Here is a 22,076-nt window from a genome sequence, read left to right as displayed (position 1 = left end):
GTGGTCCCATGGTGTTTATACTTGCGTACTATTGTTTGTACAGATGAACGTGGTATCTTCAGGCGTTTGGAAATTGCTCCCAAGGATGAACCAGACTTGTGGAGGTCTACAATTTTTTTTTTTCTGAGGTCTTGGCTGATTTCTTTTGATTTTCCCACGATGTCAAGCAAAGAGGCACTGAGTTTGAAGGTAGGCCTTGAAAAACATCCACAAGTACACCTCCAATTGACTCAAATGATGTCAATTAGCCTATCAGAAGCTTCTAAAGCCATGACATAATTTTCTGGAATTTTCCAAGCTGTTTAAAGGCACAGTCAACTTAGTGTCTGTAAACTTATGACCCACTGGAATTGTGATACAGTGAATTATGAGTGAAATAATCTGTCTGTAAACAATTGTTGGAAAAATTGCTTGTGTCATGCACAAAGTAGATGCCCTGATCGTCTTGCCAAAACTATAATTGTTAAAAAACAAGTTTTAATGACTCCAACCTAAGTGTATGTAAACTTACAACTTCAACGTTAGGTAGATATAGTTAGATACTTTTAGATTTAGGTAGATACAGTACATATAAGTAGGTACAGTAGATATAGGTAGATACTGTAGATATAGGTAGATACTGTAGATACAGTAGATATAAGTAGGTACAGTAGATACTGTAGATGTAGGTAGATACAGTAGAAGTAGGTAGAGTAGATATAGGTAGGTAGAGTAGATATAGGTAGGTACTGTAGATACTGTAGAAATAGGTAGGTACAGTAGATATAAGTAGGTACAGTAGATATAAGTAGGTACAGTAGATATAAGTAAGTACTGTAGATATAGATAGGTACAGTAGATATAGATAGGTACAGTAGATATAGATAGGTACAGTAGATGTAGGTAGATACTGTAGATGTAAGTAGAAATAGGTAGATATAAGTAGATATTAAGTAGATATAAATATATACAGTAGATATAGGTAGATTAAGTAGATTAAGTAGATACAGTAGATATAGGTAGATACAGTAGAAGTAGGTAGAGTAGATATAGGTAGGTAGAGTAGATATAGGTAGGTACTGTAGATACTGTAGAAATAGGTAGGTACAGTAGATATAAGTAAGTACTGTAGATATAGATAGGTACAGTAGATATAGATAGGTACAGTAGATATAGATAGGTACAGTAGATGTAGGTAGATACTGTAGATGTAGGTAGATACTGTAGATGTAAGTAGAAATAGGTAGATATAAGTAGATACAGTAGATATAGGTAGATTAAGTAGATACAGTAGATATAGGTAGATACATTAGATATATGTAGATATAGTAAATATAAGTAGATATAGGTAGATATAAGTACATATTAAGTAGATATAAATAGATATAGATAGATACAGTAGATATAAGTAGATATAGGTAGATACAAGTAGATATAGATAGATATAGGTAGATACATTAGATATAGGTAGATATAGGTATTTACAGGTAGATAAAGGTAGATATAGTAGATATAACTAGATAGATACGGTAGATATAGGTAGATATAAGTAGATAGATATAGTAGATACGGTAGATATAGTAGATATAAGTAGATAGATATAGGTAAATACAGATAGATGTAGATTCAGTAGATATAGATGTAGATTAAGTAAATACAGTAGATATAGATAGATATAAGTACATATAGGTAGATATAAGTACATATAGGTAGATATAAGTACATACGGTAGATTAAGTAGATTAGGTAGATTAAGTAGAGATAGGTAGATATAGGTAGATTAAGTAGATATAGGTAGATACAGTAGATTAGGTAGATTAAGTAGAGATAGGTAGAGATAGTAGATATAGGTAGATACAGTAGATATAGGTAGACACAGTAGATATAAGTAGATTCAGTAGATACGGTCGATATATTAATTACAGTAGATATATTAGATACTGTAGATATAGGTAGATCCGGTAGATATATTAGATACAGTAGATATATTAGATACAGTAGATATAGGTAGATCCGGTAGATATATTAGATACAGTAGCTATATTAGATACTGTAGATATAGGTAGATCTGGTAGATATATTAGATACAGTAGATTAAGTAAATACAGTAGATATAGATAGATATAAGTACATATAGGTAGATATACAGTAGATATAGGTAGATTAAGTAGAGAGGTAGATATAGGTAGATTAAGTAGATATAGGTAGATGCAGTAGATGTAGATATAGGTAGATACAGTAGATATAGGTAGATGCAGTAGATATTGGTAGATATAGGTAGATACAGTAGATATAAGTATATATAGTTAGACACAGTAGATATAAGTAGATATATAGGTAGATTAAGTAGATACAGTAGATATAAGTAGATTCAGTAGATACGGTAGATATATTAATTACAGTAGATATATTAGATACTGTAGATATAGGTAGATCCGGTAGATATATTAGATACAGTAGATATATTAGATACAGTAGATTAAGTAGATATAAGTAGATACAGTAGATATAGATAAATATAGGTAAATAGAGTAGATATAAGTAGATATAGGTAGATTAAGTCGATATTAGTAGATACAGTAGCTATTGGTAGATTAAGTAGATATATGTAGATACAGTACATATAGATAGATATAGGTAAATACAGTAGATACGGTAGATATATTAATTACAGTAGATATAGGTAGATACTGTAGATATAAATATATATAGATATAGATAGATATAAGTAGATACTGTAGATATAAGTAGATATTAAGTAGATTAAGTAGATACAGTCGATATAGTATATATATATAGGTAAATACAGTAGATACAGTATATTTAGGTAGATTAAGTAGATATTAGTAGATACAGTAGATATAGGCAGATTAAGTAGATATAGGTAGAGACATGTTGATTCTGTAGATATAGGTAGATACAGTAAATATAGGTAGATATAAGTAGATATTGGTAAATACATGTAGATACAGTAGATATAAGTAGATACATGTAGATACTGTAGATACATGTAGATATATGTAGATACAGTAAATATAAGTTGATACAGTAGAAATATTTAGATATAGGTAGATACATGTAGATACAGTTGATATAAGTAGATATAAGTAGATATAGGTAGATATTGATATATATAGTAGATATAAGTAGATGCGGTAGATTAAGTAGATATAAAGTATATATAAAGTAGATATAAGTAGATATAAGTAGATACAGTAGCTATAGGTAGATTAAGTTGATATAGGTAGATGAAGTAGATATAAGTAGATATAGATTGATATAGCTTCATACAGTAGCTATAGGTAGATTTAGGTAGATTAAGTAGATATAGGTAGATACAGTAGATTATAAGTAGATACAGTAGATATTGGTAGATACAGTAGATATAGTTAGACACAGTAGATATAGGTAGATATAGTTAGATACAGTAGATATAAGTATATATAATTAGGTAGATACAGTAGATATTAAGTAGATTAAGTAGATATAGTAGATATAGGTAGATACAGTAGATATAGATAGATACAGTAGATATAGGTAGATTAAGTAGATATAGGTAGATACAAGTAGATATAGGTAGATATAGATATTTACAGGTAGATATAGGTAGATAGATACGGTATATATAGGTAGATAGATATAGTAGATATAAGTAGATAGATACAGTAGATATAGTAGATATAAGTTGATAGATACGGTAGATATAGGTAGATATAAGTAGATACAGTAGATATAAGTAGATAGATATAGGTAGATATAAGTAGATAGATACAGTAGATATAGGTAGATATAAGTAGATACAGTAGATAGATATAGGTAGATATAGTAGATATAAGTAGATAGATACAGTAGATATAGGTAGATATAGTAGATATAAGTAGATAGATACAGTAGATATAGGTAGATATAGTAGATATAAGTTGATAGATACGGTAGATATAGGTAGATATAAGTAGATTAAGTAGATACAGTAGATATAGGTAGATATAGTAGATATAAGTTGATAGATACGGTAGATATAGTAGATATAAGTAGATAGATACTGTAGATATAGGTAGATACGTTAGATGTAGGTAGATATAAGTAGATAGATACAGTAGATATAGTAGATATAAGTAGATAGATACAGTAGATATAGTAGATATAAGTAGATAGATACGGTAGATATAGGTAGATATAAGTAGATACAGTAGATATAAGTAGATAGATACAGTAGATATAGGTAGATATAGTAGATATAAGTAGATAGATACAGTAGATATAAGTAGATACAGTAGATATAAGTAGATAGATATGGTAGATATAAGTAGATAGATACAGTAGATATAGGTAGATATAGTAGATATAAGTTGATAGATACAGTAGATATAGGTAGATATAAGTAGATAGATACAGTAGATATAGGTAGATATAAGTAGATACAGTAGGTAGATATAGTAGATATAAGTTGATAGATATGGTAGATATAGTAGATATAAGTAGATAGATATAGTAGATATAAGTTGATAGATACGGTAGATATAGTAGATATAAGTTGATAGATACTGTAGATATAGGTAGATATAGTAGATACAGTAGATAGATACAGTAGATATAGATAGATATAGTAGATATAAGTAGATAGATACAGTAGATATAGGTAGATATAGTAGATATAAGTTGATAGATACGGTAGATATAGTAGATATAAGTAGATAGATACAGTAGATATAGGTAGATATAGTAGATATAAGTAGATAGATACAGTAGATATAGGTAGATATAAGTAGATACAGTAGATAGATATAGGTAGATATAGTAGATATAAGTTGATAGATATGGTAGATATAGTAGATATAAGTAGATATAGTAGATATAAGTTGATAGATACGGTAGATATAGGTAGATATAGTAGATATAAGTTGATAGATACGGTAGATATAGTAGATATACGTAGATAGATACAGTAGATATAGGTAGATATAGTAGATATAAGTAGATAGATACAGTAGATATAGGTAGATATAGTAGATATAAGTTGATAGATACGGTAGATATAGGTAGATATAGTAGATATAAGTTGATAGATACTGTAGATATAGGTAGGTACAGTAGATACAGTAGATATAGGTAGATTAACTAACTAGATATAAGTAGATACAGTAGATATAATTAGATATAGGTAGATACAAGTAGATATAGATAGATATAGGTAGATACATTAGATATAGGTAGATATAGGTATTTACAGGTAGATAAAGGTAGATATAGTAGATATAAGTAGATAGATATGGTAGATATAGGTAGATACAAGTAGATATAGATAGATATAGGTAGATACATTAGATATAGGTAGATATAGGTATTTACAGGTAGATAAAGGTAGATATAGTAGATATAAGTAGATAGATATAGGTAGATATAGGTAGATATAAGTAGATAGATATAGTAGATACGGTAGATATAGTAGATATAAGTAGATAGATATAGGTAAATACAGATAGATGTAGATTCAATAGATATAGATGTAGATTAAGTAAATACAGTACATATAGGTAGATATAAGTAGATACAGTAGATATTGGTAGATACAGTAGATATAGGTAGATTAAGTAGGTACAGTAGATATAGGTAGATTAAGTAGAGATAGGTAGAGATAGTAGATATAGATAGATTAAGTAGATATAGGTAGATACAGTAGATATAAGTAGATTCAGTAGATACGGTCAATATATTAATTACAGTAGATATATTAGATACTGTAGATATAGGTAGATCCGGTAGATATATTAGATACAGTAGATATATTAGATACAGTAGATATAGGTAGATCCGGTAGATATATTAGATACAGTAGATATATTAGATACGGTAGATATAGGTAGATCCGGTAGATATATTAGATACAGTAGATTAAGTAAATACAGTAGATATAGATAGATATAAGTACATATAGGTAGATATACAGTAGATTAAGTAGATATAGGTAGATTAAGTAGATATAGGTAGATTAAGTAGATATAGGTAGATTAAGTAGAGAGGTAGAGATAGTAGATATAGGTAGATTAAGTAGATATAGGTAGATTAAGTAGATATAGGTAGATGCAGTAGATATAGATAGATGCAGTAGATATATTAGATACAGTAGATATATTAGATACAGTAGATATATTAGATACGGTAGATATAGGTAGATCCGGTAGATATATTAGATACAGTAGATTAAGTAAATACAGTAGATATAGATAGATATAAGTACATATAGGTAGATATACAGTAGATATAGGTAGATTAAGTAGATATAGGTAGATTAAGTAGATATAGGTAGATTAAGTAGATATAGGTAGATGCAGTAGATATAGATAGATGCAATAGATTAAGTAGATATAGGTAGATACAGTAGATATAGGTAGATACAGTAGATATAAGTATATATAGTTAGACACAGTAGATAAGTAGATATATAGGTAGATTAAGTAGATACAGTAGATATAAGTAGATTCAGTAGATATATTAATTACAGTAGATATATTAGATAGTGTAGATATAGGTAGATCCGGTAGATATATTAGATACAGTAGATATATTAGGTACAGTAGATATAAGTAGATATAGATAGATATAGGTAAATACAGTAGACATAAGTAGATATAAGTAGATATAGGTAGATTAAGTCGATATTAGTAGATACAGTAGCTATTGGTAGATTAAGTAGATATAAGTAGATACAGTAGATATAGATAGATATAGGTAAATACAGTAGATACGGTAGATATATTAATTACAGTAGATATAGGTAGATACTGTAGATATAAATAGATAGATACGGTAGATATAGATAGATATAAGTAGATACTGTAGATATAGGTAGATATAAGTAGATATTAAGTAGATTAAGTAGATACAGTAGATATAGATATATATAGGTAAATACAGTAGATACAGTATATATAGGTAGATTAAGTAGATATTAGTAGATACAGTAGATATAGGTAGATACAGTAGATATAGGTAGATACAGTAGATATAAGTATATATAGTTAGACACAGTAGATAAGTAGATATATAGGTAGATTAAGTAGATACAGTAGATATAAGTAGATTCAGTAGATATATTAATTACAGTAGATATATTAGATAGTGTAGATATAGGTAGATCCGGTAGATATATTAGATACAGTAGATATATTAGGTACAGTAGATATAAGTAGATATAGATAGATATAGGTAAATACAGTAGACATAAGTAGATATAAGTAGATATAGGTAGATTAAGTCGATATTAGTAGATACAGTAGCTATTGGTAGATTAAGTAGATATAAGTAGATACAGTAGATATAGATAGATATAGGTAAATACAGTAGATACGGTAGATATATTAATTACAGTAGATATAGGTAGATACTGTAGATATAAATAGATAGATACGGTAGATATAGATAGATATAAGTAGATACTGTAGATATAGGTAGATATAAGTAGATATTAAGTAGATTAAGTAGATACAGTAGATATAGATATATATAGGTAAATACAGTAGATACAGTATATATAGGTAGATTAAGTAGATATTAGTAGATACAGTAGATATAGGCAGATTAAGTAGATATAGGTAGATACATGTTGATTCTGTAGATATAGGTAGATACAGTAAATATAGGTAGATATAAGTAGATATTGGTAAATACATGTAGATACAGTAGATATAAGTAGATACTGTAGATATATGTAGATACAGTAAATATAAGTTGATACAGTAGAAATATGTAGATATAGGTAGATACATGTTGATATAAGTAGATATAAGTAGATATAGGTAGCTACAGTAGATATAGATATATAGGTAGATATAGTAGATATAAGTAGATGCGGTAGATTAAGTAGATATAAGTAGATATAAGTAGATACAGTAGCTATAGGTATAGGTATTTACAGGTAGATATAGGTAGATAGATACGGTAGATATAGGTAGATAGATACATTAGATATAGGTAGATACAAGTAGATATAGATAGATATAGGTATTTACAGGTAGATATAGTAGATATAAGTAGATAGATACAGTAGATTTAGGTAGAATAAGTAGATATAGGTAGATACAGTAGATTATAAGTAGATACAGTAGATATTGGTAGATACAGTAGATATTGGTAGACACAGTAGATATAGTTAGACACAGTAGATATAGTTAGATACAGTAGTAATTAGGTAGATACAGTAGATATTAGATATAAGTAGATACAGTAGATATAGATAGATACAGTAGATATAGGTAGATTATGTAGATATAGATATAGGTATTTACAGGTAGATATAGGTAGATAGATACGGTAGATATCGGTAGATAGATACATTAGATATAGGTAGATACAAGTAGATATAGATAGATATAGGTATTTACAGGTAGATATAAGTAGATAGATACAGTAGATATAGGTAGATAGATACAGTAGATATAGGTAGATACAAGTAGATATAGATAGATATAGGTATTTACAGGTAGATATAGTAGATATAAGTAGATAGATACGGTAGATATAGGTAGATATAAGTAGATAGATATAGGTAGATATAGTAGATATAAGTAGATAGATACAGTAGATATAGGTAGATATAGTAGATATAAGTTGATAGATACAGTAGATATAAGTTGATAGATACAGTAGATATAAGTAGATAGATACAGTAGATATAAGTAGATAGATACAGTAGATATAAGTAGATAGATACAGTAGATATAAGTAGATAGATATAAGTTGATAGATACGGTAGATATAGGTAGATATAGTAGATATAGGTAGATAGATACTGTAGATATAGGTAGATATAAGTAGATATAGGTCTTTACAGGTAGATATAGGTAGGTATAGTAGATATAAGTAGATAGATACTGTAGATATAGGTAGATATAAGTAGGTAGATATAGTAGATACGGTAGATATAGTAGATATAAGTAGGTAGATATAGGTAAATACAGATAGATGTAGATATAGATAGATGGATGTAGATTAAGTAAATACAGTAGATATAGATAGATATAAGTACATATAGGTAGATATAAGTAGATACAGTAGATATATGTAGATACAGCAGATACAGTAGATACGGTAGATATAGGTAGATACAGTAGATATATGTAGATACTGTAGATATTGGTAGATATAGGTAGATATAGGTAGATATAGGTAGATATAGGTAGATACAGGTAGATACAGTAGATACAGTAGATATAAGTAGATACAGTAGATATTCACTACTGTTCAAACGTTTGGGGTCACTTAAAAATGTCCTTGTTTTTGAAAGAAAAGCACATTTTTGTATTCATTAAAACAACATCAAATTGATCAGAAATTCAGTGAAAACATTGTTAATGTTCTAAATGACTATTGTAGCTGGAAATGGCTGATTTTTAATGGAATATCTACATAGGTGTACAGAGGCTCATTATCAGCAACCATCACTCCTGTGTTCCAATGGCACGTTGTGTTAGCTAATCCAAGTTTATCATTTTAAAAGGCTAATTGATCATTAGAAAACCCTTTTGCAATAATGTTAGCACAGCTGAAAACTGATGTGCTGATTTAAAGAAGCAATAAACCTGGCCTTTAGACTAGTTGAGTATCTGGAGCATCAGCATTTGTGGGTTTGATTACAGGCTCCAAATGGCCAGAAACAAATAACTTTCTTCTGTAACTCATCAGTCTATTCTTGTTCTGAGAAATGAAGGCCATTCCATGTGAAAAATTGCCAAGAAACTGAAGATCTGGTACAATGCTGTGTACTACTCCCTTCACAGAACAGTGCAAACTGACTCTAACCAGAATAGAAAGAGGAGTGGGAGGCCCCGGTGCACAACTGATCAGGAGGACAAGTACATTAGAGTGTCTAGTTTGAGAAACAGACGCCTCACAAGTCCTCAACTGGCAGCTTCATTAAATAGTACCCACAAAACACCAGTCTCAACGTCAACAGTGAAGAGGGGACTCCGGGATGCTGGCCTTCTATTCAGAGTTGCAAAGAAAAAGCCATATCTCAGACTGGCCAATAAAAAGACAAGATTAAGATGGGGAAAAGAACACAGACAGTGGACAGAGGAACTAGTTGTCCTGTTGGAAGGCGAACCTTCGCCCCAGACTGAAGTCCTGAGTGCTCTGGAGCAGGTTTTCATCATGGATCTCTGTACTTTGCTCCGTTCATTTTTGCCTCAATCCTAACTAGTCAAATCAAGTCAAATTTTATTGGTCACATTCACAAATTTAGCAGATGTTATTGTGGGTGTAGCAAAAGGCTTGTGTTCCTAGCTTCAACAGTGCAGTAGTATCTAACAATTCACAACAATACACACACATCTAAAAGTAAAATAATGGAATTAAGAGATATTAGGACAAGCAATGTCGGAGTGGCTATGACTAAAATACATTAGAATACACTATATACATATGATAAGAGAATTATCTAATGATGGTAAATGAATCAATAATCCATTATGAATTAGTAGTTATGTAGCATGGATAATAAACTGTAAGTCAATGTACTGAACGTTAGTCCCATCAAGTCTAGACATGGGTGTGTGAGATACCGGGAGGAGCCTTCAAGGTTCTCCTAATCTATGAGGAAAGGAACAGGCAGTGCTGGAACAGTGGTGGGAGGTCAAGGAGGAGATACTGTTCACCTGCTGTTGGTGTGGAGGTGTGTGCGTAGGTTACCTGCTGTTGTTGTGGAGGTGTGTGCGTAGGTTACCTACTGTCTGTGTGTGGAGGTGTGTGCGTAGGTTACCTACTGTTGGTGTGGAGGTGTGTGCGTAGGTTATCTACTGTTGGTGTGGAGGTGTGTGCGTAGGTTATCTACTGTTGGTGTGGAGGTGCGTAGGTTACCTACTGTTGGTGTGGAGGTGTGTGCGTAGGTTATCTACTGTTGGTGTGGAGGTGTGTGCGTAGGTTATCTACTGTTGGTGTGGAGGTGTGTGCGTAGGTTATCTACTGTTGGTGTGGAGGTGTGTGCGTAGGTTATCTACTGTTGGTGTGGAGGTGTGTGTGTAGGTTATCTACTGTTGGTGTGGAGGTGTGTGCGTAGGTTACCTGCTGTTGGTGTGGAGGTGTGTGCGTAGGTTACCTACTGTTGGTGTGGAGGTGTGTGCGTAGGTTACCTACTGTTGGTGTGGAGGGGTGTGCGTAAGCGGAGAGAGAGGATAAAATGAACATCTTTGTTATTTGGACCTCAGAACGTTCTCTGAATAAACTGTACAAGACCTTTTGCAGAAAGCTGAGTCCTTGCGTAATTATTAACCCAGTGTCTTACAAACCCAGGGGATTAGTCAAGGCTTATTGATTGTTAATTATTATCATTAGGATAGAAAATTCCTTTGACAACATATGAGATGAGTAAAGCAGAATGTAAACATTATTAAAGTGACCAGTGTTCCATTATTAAAGTGACCAGTGATTCTATGTATTTAGTGCAGCAGCCTGTAAGGTTCAGGGTTGAGTAACCAGGTGGAAGCCGGCTAGTGATGGCTATTTAACAATCTGATGGCCTTGAGATAGAAGCTGTTTTTCAGTCTCTCGGTCCCAGCTTTGATGCACCTGTACTGACCTCGCCTTCTGGATGATAGTGGGGTGAACAGGCAGTGGCTCGGGTGGTTGATGTCCTTGATGATGTTTCTGGCCTTCCTGTGACATCGGGTGGTGTAGGTGTCCTGGAGGGCAGGTAGTTTGCCCCCGGTGATGCGTTGGGCAGACCTCACTACCCTCTGGAGAGCCCTGCAGCTGCGGGCGGTGCAGTTGCCGTACCAGGTGGTGATACAGCCCAACAGGATGCTCTCGATTGTGCATCTGTAAAAGTTAGTATGGGTTTTGGGTGACAAGCCACATTTTTTCAGCCTCCTGAGGTTGAAGAGGCGCTGTTGCGACTTCTTCACCACACTGTCTTTGTGCGTGGACCATTTCTGTTTGTCGGTGATTTGTATACCGAGGAACTTTAAACTTTCCACCTTGTCCACTACTGTCCCGTCGATGTGGATAGGGGGCTGCTCCCTCTGCTGTTTCCTGAAGTCCACAATCATCTCCTTTGTTTTGTTGACATTGAGTGTGAGGTTATTTTCCAGACACCACACTCCGTGGGCCCTCACCTCCTCCCGGTAGGCCGTCTCGTCGTTGTTGGTTATCAAGCCTACCACTGTAGTGTCGTCTGCAAACTTGATGATTGAGTTGGAGGCGTGCATGGCCACGCAGTCATGGGTGAACAGGGAGTACAGGAGAGGGCTGAGAACGCACCCTTGTGGGGCCCCAATGTATATAACAACCAGATTAATTAGTTGAAAAATTTATCAGCAGATTATATATACATTTTAAAAAATCTAAAGATGGAAGTGAACTTAATAGGTACACTTATCCTATAGATTGTGAGTAGACCAATATATCTCCCACTTGAATCTTCTCTTTGTGCTAGACCAGGTTCAAACTCCTTCCGTTAAATTTTTCTGTATTTATTTCTGTATTTTTTTGACTGCTCTAGGGTTATTAATACTATAACATATTATCATATAATATAACAATAATAATATAATATAAGATATAATATAACTATAATACTATACGATAACCTACTCTTACGTATTGATGTATGTTTTATTCTACCGGCACAGATCTATCACTGGGAATTATCAGCAGCATATAACCCTTTCTTCTGAAGCTAAGCAGGGTTGGTCCCTGGATGGGAGACCAGATGCTGGAAGTGGTGTTGGAGGGCCAGTAGGAGGCACTCTTTCTCTGGTCTAAAGAAATATCCCAATACCCCGGGCAGTGATTGGGGTTATTTCCCTTTGTGGGGTTCCGTCTTTCAGATGGGATGTTAAACGGGTGTCCTGACTCTCTGAGGTCATTAAAGATCCCATGGTACTTATCGTGAGAGTAGGGGTGTTAACCCCTGGTGTCCTGGCTAAACTCCCAATCTGGCCCTCATACCATCACGGCCACCTAATCATCCCCAGCTTCTAACTGGCTCATTCATCCCCCTCCTCTCCCCTGTAACTATTCTGCAGGTTGTTGCTGTAAATGAGAATGTGTTCTCAGTCAACTGACCTGGTAAATAAATCATCACTGGGAATCAGTGTAATGTCTGTTTGTGTCAGAGATGGGTTGCCAACTGGTGATTTGACAGAAAAATCTTATTTAGTTCATTCACACACACAGGTTTTATCAGGCATCTGAAAACCCCCTGTTCTACAGCAGGTCATTCTAAATAGTATGAATAGCTGCAGATGTTTCAGTATAATCTCTAGAAATGTGCTTCAATAGATGAACCAAGAATGATCAACTTGGTCTGTCTGTCTGTCTGTCTGTCTGTCTGTCTGTCTGTCTGTCTGTCTGTCTGTCTGTCTGTCTGTCTGTCTGTCTGTCTGTCTGTCTGTCTGTCTGTCCCTTCCAGGTGAACCCTGTCTGTCTGTCTGTCTGTCTGTCTGTTTGTCCCTCCCAGTTGAACTCTGTCTGTCTGTCTGTCTGTCTGTCTGTCTGTCTGTCTGTCTGTCTGTCTGTCTGTCTGTCTGTCTGCCTGTCTGTTTGTCCCTTCCAGGTGAACTCTGTCTGTCTGTCTGTCTGTCTGTCTGTCTGTCTGTCTGTCTGTCTGTCTGTCTGTCTGTCTGTCTGTCTGTCTGTCTGTCTGTCTGTCTGTCTGTCTGTCTGTCTGTCTGTCTAACTGTCTGTCTGTCTGTCTGTCTAACTGTCTGTGTGTCTAACTGTCTGTTTGTCCCTCCCAGGTGAACCCAGACTACAACAACACATTTGTGTTTGAGAATGACTTCCCAGCCCTGCAGCCTGATGCTCCTGACCCAGGACTTAACCAACATCCTCTGTTCCAGTCCAAAGCAGCCAGGGGCGTCTGGTGAGGAGAACATCTCCAGATAAATCAATTCATCTTGGTGTGATATTAATAACAACTCAGACAAGACAAATATAACTAGATGCTGTTTTAAACAGCTCTTGGGAGGCAAATTGAAGACAGCATTATTCCTGCTTTAGTTTCTAATCAGCTATGACCACTAGGTGGCGACGCTGTCTAAAGAATCCAAGACCAGACCTTGAGGATCTCAAGGCTGAGGATATATTGACATGTAGCCCAGACACAAGGTGCCGACCTACTGCCTACTGACAGCAGTTTAACATGCTGAATTATTAAAGAAACAACGAGGCTTTTTCACACTGCATTCTCTGAGCCCAGGACTTTTTTTATTACCCTGTTTTCTCCCCAATTTCATGGTATCCAATTGGTATTTACAGTCTTGTCTCATCGCTGCAAATCCCTTACGGACTCGGGAGAGGCGAAGGTCGAGAGCCATGCGTCCTCCGCAACACAACCCAATCAAGCCGAACTGCTTCTTGACACAATGCCCACTTAACCCGGACGCCAGCCGCACCGATGTGTCGGAGGAAACACCGTGCACCTGGCGATCGTGTCAGCGTGCACTGCGCCCGGCCCACCACAGAGTTACTAGTGCGTGACAAGGTCATCCCTGCCGGCCAAACCCGGACACTGGGCCAATTGAGCTCCGCACCTTGGGTCTCCCGGTCCCAGGGTAGAATATTTTATATTATGGTATGTATGGTAGGGTAGGATATTTTATGTTATGGTAGGGTAGGGTTGGTAGGGTAGTATAGGTTATAGTAGGGTAGAATATTTTATATTATGGTATGTATGGTAGGGTAGGATATTTTATGTTATGGTAGGGTAGGGTTGGTAGGGTAGTATATGTTATGGTAGGGTAGAATATTTTATGTTATGGTAGGGTTGGTAGAGTAGGATATTTTATGTTTTGGTAGGGTAGGATATTTTATGGTAGAGTAGGATATTTTATGTTATGGTAGGGTTGGTAGAGTAGGATATTTTATGTTACGGTAGGGTAGGATATTTTATGGTAGAGTAGGATATTTTATGTTATGGTAGGGTGGGGTAGGATATTTTATGGTAGAGTAGGATATTTTATGGTAGAGTAGGATATTTTATGTTATGGTAGGGTTGGTAGAGTAGGATATTTTATGTTAGGGTAGGGTAGGATATTTTATGGTAGAGTAGGATATTTTATGTTAGGGTAGGGTTGAAAGAGTAGGATATTTAATGGTAGAGTAGGATATTTTATGTTAGGGTAGGGTGGGGTAGGATATTTAATGTTAGGGTAGGGTTGAAAGAGTAGGATATTTTATGGTAGAGTAGGATATTTTATGTTAGGGTAGGGTAGGAAGCTGCCAGTTGAGGACTGCCTAGAAGGCCAGCATCCCGGAGTCGCCTCTTCACTGTTGACGTTGAGACTGGTGTTTTGCGGGTCCTATTTAATGAAGCTGCCAGTTGAGGACTTGTGAGGCGTCTGTTTCTCAAACTAGACACTCTAATGTACTTGTCTCCTGATCAGTTGTGCACCGGGGCCTCACACTCCTCTGTCTATTCTGGTTAGAGCCAGTTTACGCTGTTCTGTGAAGGGAGTAGTACACAGCGTTGTACCAGATCTTCAGTTTCTTGGCAATTTCTCGCAAGGAATAGCCTTCATTTCTCAGAACAAGAATAAACTGATGAGTTTCAGAAGAAGGTTATTTGTTTCTGGCCATTTGGAGCCTGTAATCAAACCCACAAATGCTGATGCTCCAGATACTCAACTAGACTAAAGAAGCCCAGTTTTATTGCTTCTTTAATCAGAACAACAGTTTTCAGCTGTGCTAACATAATTGCAAAAGGGTTTTCTAATGATCAATTAGCCTTTTAGAATGATAAACTTGGATTAGCTAACACAACGTGCCATTGGAACACAGGAGTGATGGTTGCTGATAATGGGCCTCTGTACACCTATGTAGATGTTCCATTAAAAATCAGCCATTTCCAGCTACAATAGTCATCTAGAACATTAACAATGTCTACACTGAATTTCTGATCAATGTGCTTTTCTTTCAAAAACGAGTACATTTCTAAGTGACCCCAAACTTTTCAATGGTAGTGTATATCTCTCTATATATATATCTCTATATATATGTATATCGATATCTAATATATATATATATATGTATATCTCTATATATATGTATATCGATATCTATATATATATATATATATATATATATATATATATATATGTATATCCACTAATATATATATTATATCTCTATATATATATAATATATATATATATATATATATTCTATATATATATATATAGATAGAGAGAAGAATTTATATCTATCTATCTATCTATCTATCTATCTATCTATCTATCTATCTATCTATCTATCTATCTATCTATCTATCTATCTATCTATCTATCTATCTATCTATCTATCTATCGTGTTGAAGTCGGAAGTTTACATACACTTAGGTTGGAGTCATTAAAACTTGTTTTTCAACCACTTCACACATTTCTGGTTAACACACTATAGTTTCGGTTAGGACGGTTAGGACATCTACTTTGTGAATGAGACAGGTCATTTTTCCAACAATTGTTTACAGACAGATTATTTCACTTATAATTCACTGTATCACAATTCCAGTGGGTCAGAAGTTTACATACACTAAGTTGACTCTGCCTTTAAACAGCTTGGAAAATTCCAGAAAATGATGTGGCTTTAGAAGCTTCTGATAGGCTAATTTACATAATTTGAGTCAATTGGAGGTGTACCTGTGGATGTGTTTCAAGGCCTACCTTCAAACTCAGTGCCTCTTTGCTTGACATCATGGGAAAATCAAAAGAAATAAGCTAAGACCTCAGAAAAAAATGTGTAGACCCCCACAAGTCTGGTTCATCCTTGGGAGCAATTTCCAAACGCCTGAAGGTACCACGTTCATCTGTACAAACAATAGTACGCAAGTATAAACACCATGGGACCATGCAGCCGTCACACCGCTCAGGAAGGAGACGCGTTCTGTCTCCTAGAGATGAACGTGCTTTGGTGCAAAAAGTGCAAATCAATCCCAGAACAACAGCAAAGGACCTTGTGAAGATGCTGGAGGAAACAGGTACAAAAGTATCTATATCCACAGTAAAACGAGTCCTATAACGACATAACCTGAAAGGCCGCTCAGCAAGGAAGAAGACACTGCTCTAAAACAGCCATAAAAAAGCCAGACTGCGGTTTGCAACTGCACATGGGGACAAAGATCGTACATTTTTTGGAGAAATGTCCTCTGGTCTGACGAAACAAAAATGTAACTGTTTGGCCGTAATGACCATCGTTATGTTTGGAGGAAAAAAGGGGGATGCTTGCAAGCCGAAGAACACCATCCCAACCGTGAAGCATGGGGGTGGCAGCATCATGTTGTGAGGGTGCTTTGCTGCAGGAGGGACTGGTGTACTTCACAAAATAGATGGCATCATGAGGTAGGAAAATTATGTGGATATATTGAAGCAACATCTCAAGACATCAGTCAGGAAGTTAAAAGCTTGGTTGCAAATGGGTCTTCCAAATGGACAATGACCCCAAGCATACTTCCAAAGTTGTGGCACAATGGCTAAAGGACAACAAAGTCAAGGTATTGGAGTGGCCATCACAAAGCCTTGACCTCAATCCTATAGAAAATCAAATCAAATTGTATTTGTCACATACACATGGTTAGCAGATGTTAATGCGAGTGTAGCGAAATGCTTGTGTTTCTAGTTCCGATCATGCAGTAATATCTAACAAGTAATTTAACCTAACAATTTCACAACAACTACCTTATACACATCAAGATGCAGTAGATGGTATAGAGTACAGTATATACATATGAGATGAGTAATGTAGGGTATGTAAACATTAGTGGCGTTGTTTAAAGTGGCTAGTTATACATAATTACATAAATCTTTCCATTATTAAAGTGGCTGGAGTTGAGTCAGTTTGTTGGCAGCAGCCACTCAATGTTAGTGATGGCTGTTTAACAGTCTGACCTCACTACCCTCTGGAGAGCCTTACGGTTGGCGGAGCAGTTGCCGTACCAGGCGGTGATACAGCCCGACTGGATGCTCTCAAGTCTGTAAAAGTTTGAGTGTTTTTGGTGACAAGCTGAATTTCTTCAGCCCCCTGAGGTTGAAGATGCAGACACCACACTCCGAGAGCCCTCACCTCCTCCCTGTAGGCTGTCTCGTCGTTGTTGGTAATCAAGCCTACCACTGTAGTGTCGTCTGCAAACTTGATGAGTGAATTGGAGGCGTGCATGGCCACCTAGTCGTGGGTGAACAGAGAGTACAGGAGAGGGCTGAGAACGCACCCTTGTGGGGCCCCAGTGTTGAGGATCAGCGGGGTGGAGATGTTGTTACCTACCCTCACCACCTGGGGGCGGCCCGTCAGGAAGTCCAGGATCCAGTTGCACAGGGTGGGGTCGAGACCCAGGGTCTCGAGCTTAATGACGAGTTTGGAGGGTACTATGGTGTTAAATGCTGAGCTGTAATCGATGAACAGCATTCTTACGTAGGCATTCCTCTTGTCCTGATGGGTTAGGGCAGTGTGCAGTGTGATGGCGATTGCGTCATCTGTGGACCTATTGGGGCGGTAAGCAAATTGGATTGGGTCTAGGGTGTCAGGTAGGGTGGAGGTGATATGGTCCTTGACTAGTCTCTCAAAGCACTTCAGATGACGGAAGTGAGTGCTACAGGGCGGTAGTCATTTAGCTCAGTTACCTTAGCTTTCTTGGGAACAGGAACAATGGTGGCCCTCTTGAAGCATGTCTGAACAGCAGACTGGGATAAGGATTGATTGAATATGTCTGTAAACACACCAGCCAGCTGGTCTGCGCATGCTCTGAGGACGCGGCCGGGGATGCCGTCTGGGCCTGCGAGGGTTAACACGTTTAAATGTTTTACTCACGTTGGCTGCAGTGAAGGAGAGCCTGCAGGTTTTGGGAGCGGGCCTTGTCAGTGGCACTGTATTGTCCTCAAGGCGAGCAAAGAAGTTGTTCAGTCTGTCTGGGAGCAAGACGTCGGTGTCCGCGACGGGGCTGGTTTTCTTTTTGTAATCTGTGATTGTCTGTAGACCCTGCCACATACCTCTCGTGTCTGAGCCGTTGAATTGCGACTCCACTTTGTCTCTATACTGATGCTTAGCATGTTTGATTGCCTTGCGGAGGGAATAGCTACACTGTTTGTATTCGGTCATGTTTCCGGTCACCTTGCCCTGATTAAAAGCAGCGGTTCGTGCTTTCAGTTTTGCGCGAATGCTGCCATCAATCCACGGTTTCTGGTTGGGGAATGTTTTAATAGACGCTGTGGGTACAACATCACTGATGCACTTGCTAATGAACTCGCTCACCGAATCAGCGTATTCGTCAATGTTGTTGTTCGACGTTATGCGGAACATATCCCAGTCCACGTGATCGTAGCAATCTTGAAGCGTGGAATCCGATTGGTCGGACCAGCGTTGAACAGACCTGAGGGCGGGAGCTTCCTGTTTTAGTTTCTGTCTATAGGCTGGAAGTAACAAAATGGAGTCGTGGTCAGATTTTCCGAAAGGAGGGCGGGGGGAGGCCTTATATGCGTCGCGGAAGTTAGAATAACAGTGGTCTAGGGTTTTGCCAGCCCTGGTAGCACAACCGATATGCTGATAGAATAGGCGAGCCTTGTTTTCAGATTAGCTTTGTTAAAATCCCCAGCTACAATAAATGCAGCCTCAGGATATATGGTTTCCAGTTTACATAGAGTCCAGTGAAGTTCTTTCATGGCCGTCGATGTGTCTGCTTGGGGGGGGGAATGTACTAGTCTGTGATTATGATCGATGTGTGGGCAGAACTGAAAAAGCGTGTGCGAGCAAGGAGGCCTACAAACCTGACCCTGTTACACGAGCTCAGTCAGGAGGAATGGGCCAAAAGTCACCCAACTTATTGTGGGAAGCTTGTGGAAGGCTACCCAAAACGTTTGACCCAAGTTAAACAATTTAAAGGCAATGCTACCAAATACTAATTGAGTGGATGTAAACCTCTGACCCACTGGGAATGTGATGAAAGAAATAAAAGATTCTCTCTACTATTATTCTGACATTTCACATTTTTAAAATAAAGTGGTGATCCTAACTGACTTAAGACAGGGAATTTTAATAGGATTAAATCTCAGGAATTGTATAAAACTGAGTTTAAATGTATTTGGCTAAGGTGTATGTAAACTTCCGACTTCAACTGTGTGTATATATATATATATATGTATGTATGTATGTATGTATGTATGTATGTATGTATGTATGTATGTATGTATGTATGTATGTATGTATGTATGTATGTATGTATGTATGTATGTATGTATGTATGTATGTATATATATACACACAGTTGAAGTCGGAAGTTTACATACACCTTAGCTAAATACATTTAAACTCAGTTTTATACAATTCCTGAGATTTAATCCTATTAAAATTCCCTGTCTTAAGTCAGTTAGGATCACCACTTTATTTTAAAAAATATATATATGTATGTATGTGTATATATGTGTATATATATATATATATATATATATATATATATATATATATATATATGTATATATATACATATATATATATATATATATATATATATGTATATATATATATATATGTATATATATACATATATATGTATATATATACATATATATGTATATATATATATATATATGTGTATATATATATATATATGTATATATATATATATGTGTATATATATATATATATATGTATGTGTATATATGTGTATATATATATATGTGTATATATATATATGTATATATGTGTATATATATATGTGTATATATATGTGTATATATATATATATATATATATATATATATATATATATATATATATATATATATATATATATATATATATATATATATATATGTATGTGTATATATGTATGTGTATGTGTATATATGTATGTGTATATATATATATGTATGTGTATATATATATATATATATATATATATGTATGTGTATATATATATGTATATATATATATATATATATATATATATATATATATATATATATATATATATATATATATATATATATATATATATATATATATATACTGTACCAAGATTTGTTTAAATGTAACCGGGATTGCGCAATAAAGTCGGGGTGCTTATTTCCATTGTGGCTCATATATTTTTTGGTTTTACTGTTCACTCTTCAACCAGCTTTGACATCATTTTAAAAGTGGTGATGGTTGGTATGGCTTTGAGCTGATGTGGTAGTTTGTTCCACTCAACAGCACCGGTATATGACAAGGTCTTCTTACCAGATAGACTATTGTAGTTCAGTGAATATTACTGTATCTGCCTGTGGTGTTATGCTGGTGGACATATCTAACAAATAAAAAATAGTTGGTTAGGTACCTGGGGGCTGAGGTGATGTGGTGTTGTTTATTACTGTTGTTGTTGTTTACAAGTTGATGTGTCGTTGTTTGTCAGCAAGGTGATGTTTATTGTTGTTGTTTGTTTGTCAGCAAGGTGATGTGTTTCCACCCCTGGTCTGACGTCACACTGCCTCTCATGACGCTTCCTGACATCATCAAAGTGATTGACAAGTGGGCGGACCTGATGGTGGATCTAGGCTCCACCTACCCCTGGGTCCAGGTAAGGTCCGGTCTGAGCAGGAGTGCTGGTCTAGGATCAGGTCCCCCCTGTTCATATCATCTTATTCATTATGATTTAAAGGGAGAACGGATCAGAGATCAGCACTCCTACTCTGGTGTTAATCCTGTTATTCCCTTTATGGCTGTCTCACCCTGGGAAGCACGAGGGCAGAGGAGGGTTGCTGTCAACATGGACTGATGCATAGAGAAGGCCTTCAGCCAGGAGATTCACAGACCATCGGCTGTTATATCCAATTGATTAGTCGTACACATTTTGCAGATGTTATCGCAGGTGAAATGCGTATGTTTCTATCCCCAAGAGGGCAGGATAGCTAACAATACAAAACAATACACACAAATACTCAAAATAAAAATGAAGTAATATCAGAATGATTCCGGAATAACATACATACATACTGTACATGCACCATATTTATAGACAGTAGTTATATAGGATGGTATGTATAGACAGTGTATGAATAGAAAAGGTCTGTACAGCAGTAGTTATGTAAGTTTAACCATGACTAGAATACAGTATATACAGGTGAAGTCGTTTACATACACTT

General features: G+C 35.7%; 1 protein-coding gene across 2 annotated transcripts in view; it reads left to right on the top strand.

Moving 5' to 3' along the window:
* The window catches only part of galt (galactose-1-phosphate uridylyltransferase), a 75,196-nt gene that overhangs the window by 6,574 nt on the left and 46,546 nt on the right, over positions 1–22,076 (top strand). For both annotated transcript variants that reach the window (XR_006758349.1, NM_001140448.2), the window contains 2 exon segments: positions 13,713–13,837; positions 21,382–21,511. Coding sequence is in view for 1 of the 2 variants with exons in the window: in NM_001140448.2 (NP_001133920.1) it covers positions 13,713–13,837; positions 21,382–21,511 (255 nt within the window). In the remaining variant the exon portion in view is untranslated.

The sequence above is a fragment of the Salmo salar genome, chromosome ssa13 (genome assembly GCF_905237065.1).
Source record: "Salmo salar chromosome ssa13, Ssal_v3.1, whole genome shotgun sequence".
Lineage (NCBI taxonomy): Eukaryota > Metazoa > Chordata > Actinopteri > Salmoniformes > Salmonidae > Salmo > Salmo salar.
Note: the sequence above shows the minus strand (reverse complement) of the source record. Positions and strands in the feature narration are given on the sequence as shown.